At 42.7% G+C, this 6,620-nt stretch overlaps 1 protein-coding gene and 1 non-coding gene across 2 annotated transcripts; one reads left to right on the top strand and one right to left on the bottom strand.

Moving 5' to 3' along the window:
- Window positions 1-462: 462 nt before the first annotated feature.
- LOC119326506 lies at window positions 463-2,436 on the top strand. The gene is made up of 6 exons (XM_037600143.1): window positions 463-574; window positions 672-788; window positions 1,387-1,548; window positions 1,633-1,689; window positions 1,773-1,919; window positions 2,010-2,436. Exons 1-6 carry the CDS (start codon window positions 482-484, stop codon window positions 2,355-2,357), a joined length of 924 nt encoding a protein of 307 aa, XP_037456040.1. The 5' UTR covers window positions 463-481; the 3' UTR covers window positions 2,358-2,436.
- A 1,369-nt stretch (window positions 2,437-3,805) lies between these two features.
- Window positions 3,806-3,966, bottom strand: LOC119326845. Its single transcript, XR_005158210.1, has one exon. It is a non-coding gene; the product is annotated as a U1 spliceosomal RNA (small nuclear RNA).
- Between the last annotated feature and the right edge of the window lie 2,654 nt (window positions 3,967-6,620).

The raw sequence follows: 6,620 nt of genomic DNA on the forward strand, positions 1-6,620 counted from the left end.
CGATGAGTAATTGTGGAAGTTGTAGCACCATGGCGGCGGTTTTGCATTCGACGAGAGGGGCGGCGCGTGCAAATTTTCCTAGGACTAAACTGCCCCTATATTAAAACGAGTCCCCACCTTGTCACGAGTACCGGCCCCACTCGTTTTAGTACTTTCGCGTACTTTCATCGGAGTACTACCCAGTACTTCGTATTTGTCTGCCGTTAGATCGACATGAACGAACGGTTCTAAAAAAGCCCAACCACTCTAAAAGTTGTATTATATTAATTGTGCAGAGCAAATATTTTGCATTAATAATCTCCATTTTATACCAAAGTGCAATATTACCTTTTTTGGGGACTAAGTTAATGCAAATAATATCTGCTAAACTATAGTCATAAATATTTCAATACCTCTTGGTCTCAAGTTCCATTTAAAGGAGGACTAGCTAAGCTTCCCCTGGAACAATTCTTGCATCTCATTCTCTGGTAGTTTGAGACTCATGGGTAACAACTTTAGTCTCTTCATCCTGGTTCTGTGCATTCTACATCTTACCCATGGCATACTTGGAGGTAGACCCCATGCTGGAGATCAGGTGAGTGCGTTTCAGAAATTCCCAGTAATATTGATGCGTAATTTCAAACTTGTTGCATGCATGGTTCAAGATCAAACGGCCTAATATTTTATTTCAGGAGGAGCTTGGTGTCTCTGGTGGCAACTTAAAGCCAATCAATCTGAAGATGGATGGTTTGGATCCACCTCCTGCAAATGTGTCAACGTTCCCTAATTATGGCGTCAGAACTTCCTATGTGAGTATATTAACCCCCTCTGGTTTGAGTTGTTTCCGGGATCAACAGTCTCAAGAACATAGCTTTCAAGGTGACGTATCTTTTTACGTGGGGACGATGACAAAGTAACAATATTTGAGACAAATTGCATATACAGTTACCCAAAGTATTCAACCTGAACATGAACACGAATCACGGTTGTCACTAACAACCTAGATATAGGATGACTGCTGATTATGCCAAACCGCTTATTAAGGAAACATGTCACCTTTCGTATAAAAAATAGATAAAATGATCTAAACCATTAGGTTTAATCTGCATGGGGTCGTGATGTTGTTGGGGTGAAACTAAATCACGTTTCACTAAACAGGATCCACCGTGTCAATCTTTTAGTAGATCCATATCTGAAGTTATGGGAATAAATGCTTGGTGTGCACACCTAAATATCCAGATGAAAACACAAACGTCACAATAAACCAAGTTGTTACAAACATTTAAATCAAACTATAGCTATCGAAATCGACACAAATGGAGAAAGTTTATATATAAACATCCTCTACCATACCAAATAGAGCATAATTACATTGGCATCTTCAAGTAAATTCCTTTTCTTAACCAGGATGCAGCATATAAAACACATGTGGCACGGGATTACTATGGGATTGAAGCTACAATCGACGTATATGGTCTCTCTTTGCGTCAAGATCAACACAGTGGAGCTGCCTTGATTATTAAGAATTCGAAAGCGTTCGATCGTAACATGATTGTTGTTGGATGGCATGTAAGTCACTTCCATTTGTTTTGTATTTCATTTTCTTACAAGGCAATACAAGCATGTTCCCAACTAATTTTATTTAATCCACAGGCATATCCATGGCAGTATGGTGGTAATTCAGACGCTCGCTTTTTCACTTACTGGACGGTAAGAACAACACGTCATGCATTTAAAAAAAATGCCTTGGGGTAATTTCTCTTGTTGCTAATTGCTTTAAAATTATTTCATAGAGCGATAACCAAGGATGGACGGGCTGCTACGATTTAACCTGTCCAGGTTATGTTCCTGAGAAAGGTGCCATAGTGCCAGGAACTAAACTGAGCCCCGTTTCGAACCCCAATGGAGCCAAGCAAACCATCAACCTAAAAGTTTTCAAGGTAAACATAATGTATCTTTATCTTGCAAGACGAATTTGTACAAGTTGCAATTCCAGGCCAACCAAATTTTTGGTTTTGGAGTTTGTGTAGGACAAAGCAACGGGAGACTGGCTTGTGCACTGTGGATTCGGGTCGAAGCCAAAGTTAATCGGGCGTTTCCCCAAGACCTTGTTCACCACCTTGGCCGACAAGGCAGATGAGATACAAGCCCGAGGTTTTGTGCTGACTCAAGCTAGTCCTTTGGCCCCGATGGGGAGCGGTTTCCGTCCCAACAACGTGAAAGCTGCGTCGTTCAGCAATATCCTGTTTCTGGATCAAGATGGCAAGAGGTTCGGAGTCCCGCAAGATTTCACGCCCTACATGACGAACAACAAGGTGTACTCCGTGTCTCGGATCAGCCCCAACGGCGGGTTCACCTATGGCGGGCCGTCTGAATGATGATGTTTGTTCACGGTCGATGGCCGGTGCTTTCGCTACATCTAACATTTGAGCTATGATAATACTTGCTTTGATGTCACATTTGCTTGCTTGTTATTTCATCTCGCAACGCTGGCCACTTCGAAGTGATACGCTTTCCCTTTGCCGGCTGCTAGTTTAAAAGCTGAATCAACTCTGACAAAGAAAAAAGCGATTGTTTCGAGTATATAGCAAATACACTCCGTGACATTTTTTTAATGGCATGAAGCAATCCTTTCCATGCACTCGCCGTTGCTCTCCAGTGCAATATTGCTTGGCTGGGCCGATTTTTTTACAGGTCGTTTGTTCTTCATCCAAGAGTAGCAGTCATTTATGTACTCAATTACCTGCGCCAACTGTAATCAATTTATTTGACTGGCAAGCTGCTCGGTGTCCACTAAGATAATTCACATATATTGGTGTTAATTCAGTTTAAATGATGATACTATCAATACAGGTGCGGTGAAGCGCTTACCAGCCTGGTCTCTTATTAATGCCACCATCAAGCTCTGAAGTCTTCAACCTACACATGTACTCCTTCCCTTCCTAAATATAAATCTTTTAAGAGATTCCACTATAGCCTACATACGGAGCAAAATGAGTGAACTTATACTCTAAAAGGCATCTATATGCATTCAAATGTAGTCTCCGTTAATCATCCTAACCAAGATCGATTATTGGATTACAAAAATTATTTTTATTTCGAGTTTTATTCTCAGATTCTATCTGAAGGGTTTGCGATCGTTGTGGAAATCCCATTCTCGCTGCGGGAATTATCTTGTTCGGAAGAAAAGGAAATTACCAAAGTTTCAGAATTTATGCTCTATTCATTCAATATTTCCCTTTTTAGAAGATAGTGGAATCTTAAAAAAGACTTATATTTAGGAACGGAGGGAGTGCATGTTATGTGCCTTCCAAAAAGCAGGTACGGTTGTGGTTGTTGAGGTGTTCACTCACAGCAGGGTGATCTGGTTAAGAGACATGCGTCAAGTAGGCAAAACATCTACCTGATCTGCCCTGTTTGATGTGCAGTCAGACTGAAAATGTTCGCCCTCTGAGCCTGAGCGCCATTCATAGTCTGGCTAAGTATTTCTGATTGCTTGGATAACACAAAATTTACATCGATTCAGAATCTGTGACGAGATGGTGCATTGATGACTGTAGTGTGGAAATAAAGTGAGCAACATCACTGGATCTGCCATGCTATGAACTATTTGGAGGATCGGGAATGACTTAAGCTTTGGCAAATTTACTTGGTCGAATTTGCGGTTGTAAAAAGTACATGTACATCATAACAGCGAACAAACACTGAATCAATCAAAGATCCAACGCCTAGGTAATGAACAGGAGAAACAACAAATATCCAGAACATTTTGTCAAACTGACCTTGCTAGAGAGCAAAAAGGGTCAAAACTTTATATTAAGAATTGGCAGGGGCTGCGCGAACGCGTAACCCCTCTACCATAAATTATGACGTCCACTCTCCCGCTTGAGGAGATGGTAAGCCAGCGCATCCACCAAGTGCAATGTGAACCACTAACCTAGGCCACAGCCCTTCTTGATCAGCCGTCGACCCCGTCCAGGTAAGTATGTTTCAAGGTCGCACCATGCCGTGCTTATATAGCCTGTTCCCAGTCCATGACTCACGTTGTCAAGGTGGTACTAAACGAGAGCGCCGTGGTGCAGCCGCACGGTGCAAAGATAGTGAGCCTGATACTTCTATGGGCTTTCAGTGTTGAGGCCCACCTCTTTGCTTCAAAGAAGGTCGATTCCAAAAGGGCTGGGCGCATGCATCCAGTGCTAAAAAAACATGCATCCAGCCATCTACGCATTCAAGAGCAATAGCATTTGACCCTAAAAGATGAGCAGTAGCATTTGAATGAAATTCGCAAAAAAATGAAAAAAGAAGTTGCTACTGTTCATGAAATTGATTGATAAGAAAAAAGAGCAGTACTTCCTCCGTCTAGGTGTGTAAGTCATCTTACAAAAATCAAATAATCCCAAAACACTTAGGCGCGGTGCATTAACTTCTATCTCGTTTCTTGTTTTTTGACATATCAACCAATAAGAAATGAGAGGTGTTCATGCTTTTAATGACTTGAGACTATCAAACACGACATGCAATGGTTAGTTCATTGCATGCAATACTATTAATTAGCAAATAAACATTAATGTCTCCCGTTTTTCCATCCTCCTTGGTCACGGTACACAACCTAAGATGACTTACTCACCTAGACGGAGGGAGTAGCATTTTCTTCATGTTGCCATATGTAAATCAATTAAATTGTATCACAGAGCGATAATCAGGGACGGACAGGCTGCTACGATTTGACATGTCCAGGTTATATTCCTGAGAAAGGTGCCATAGTGCCAGGAACTGAACCGCGCCCCATTTCGACCCCCAATGGAGCCAAACAGACCATCAACCTAAAGGTTTTCAAGGTAAACTTAATGTAGTATCTTTATCTTGCAAGCTGTTACTCATGATGGATTTGTACAACATGCAATTCTAGGCCAAACAAATTTTACTTTTTTTTGGATTTATTTAGGACAAAGCAACGGGAGACTGGCTTGTGCATTGTGGATTCGGGTCGAAGCCAAAGTTAATCGGGCGTTTCCCCAAGACCTTGTTCACCACCTTGGCCGACAAGGCAAACGAGATACAAGCCCGAGGTTTTGTGCTGACTCAAGCTAGTCCTTTGGCCCCGATGGGGAGCGGTTTCCGTCCTAGCAACGTGAAAGCTGGGTCCTTCAGCAATATCATGTTTCTGGATCAAGATGGCAAGAGGTTCGGAGCCCCGTAAGATTTCACACCCTACATGACAAACGACAAGGTGTACGCTGTGTCTCAGATCGGCCCCAACGGCGGGTTCACCTATGGCGGGCCGTCTGAATGATCACTACTAGAAAAAGGGCTATAGATGAGATTGACACTAATGGCGCACCAGACAAGCGGTGCGCCATTAATATATACTAATGGCGCACCACCTTCTGATACGTCATTAGAGTTGAAACTACTAATGGCGCACCTGGCCCAAGGTGCGTCATTAGTATCAATTTTTTTTAACTAGTGCGTCTGTCCAAACATACTAATGGCGCATCCAAACTCAGTGCGTCATTACTAGTTGTAACTAGTAATGGCGCACATGTCGGAAAGTGCACCACTAATGTTGTTTTTTTATTATATTTTTTATTCTTTTTTTTGCAAAACTACTAATGGCGCACTGTAGGACGGTGCGCCATTAGTATGTTTTTTTTTTTGCAAAACTACTAATGGCACACCACCAGGAGGTGCGCCATTAGTAACCTGGATTACTAATGGCGCATTTAGAGTTGGTGCGCCATTAGTAAGTGGGCAGCAACAAGATATTTTGGACAGCCTCTTCTACCCACACTCACTTTCTCCCCACTTCATTCTCTCCACCTCCTCCTTGTCTCGGGTGCCTCCTCTTTTTCACCTCATTTCCACCATAGATTCATTCAACTTAAGTGGTTAAATTACCTTGTTTTGATAGGTAAGTAAGGGGGAAAGCTATATTTATGTTGTTCTCCCTACAACAATGTGCACATGCACTTTTTATGGCATAGCTAGATCTATGTATGTTCGTGGTGTTGCATATGTTTGTGGTGTTGCATATGTGTTTGTGTTTGGAGGTGTACCGGTATTTGAAATGCGATAGTTGCCAATATTTTGCCGGAATGTTGATTCATTTCCGTTTCGGTGAGAATTTTGGCATTAAGCATTCTTTTTGGTCCTATTTTTAGGGAAAGTCATGCCAAATTTTTTCTTGGTTCTAAAATATCGTTTTGCTCTACCCCGCAGGCGACCATGGTCCGCACGATGACCGAAGGCATCGTGAATAGGTTTTTGAGGTCCGCGAAGGCCGAGATGCTTCAAAAGAACGAGACGGAGATAAGATGTCCGTGTCGAAGATGCAAGCTGAAGAGTCTTATTGCGGACCCGGATTCCGGGCAGGTGCGGGACCACCTGCTCTTGCGTGGTTTCATGGATGGCTATCGGTGGCAAGGTGATGAAGATGACTACGAAGTCGTCCATGGGGGCCGGGCAAGAAATAAGGAAGGGCAGCAAGACAACCACCGCGGCTCAGGCGGGCGAGAAGACGAAGAATCCCCAGGAGATGATCATGACGGTGATGCTGTACACAGTCATCATGTAGAAGATGCAGAACATGATGATGAGGAAGATGCCGGAGCAGACGACGAGCATGATCATGAAGATGATGA

This window comes from Triticum dicoccoides, chromosome 6B (genome assembly GCF_002162155.2).
Source record: "Triticum dicoccoides isolate Atlit2015 ecotype Zavitan chromosome 6B, WEW_v2.0, whole genome shotgun sequence".
NCBI lineage: Eukaryota > Viridiplantae > Streptophyta > Magnoliopsida > Poales > Poaceae > Triticum > Triticum dicoccoides.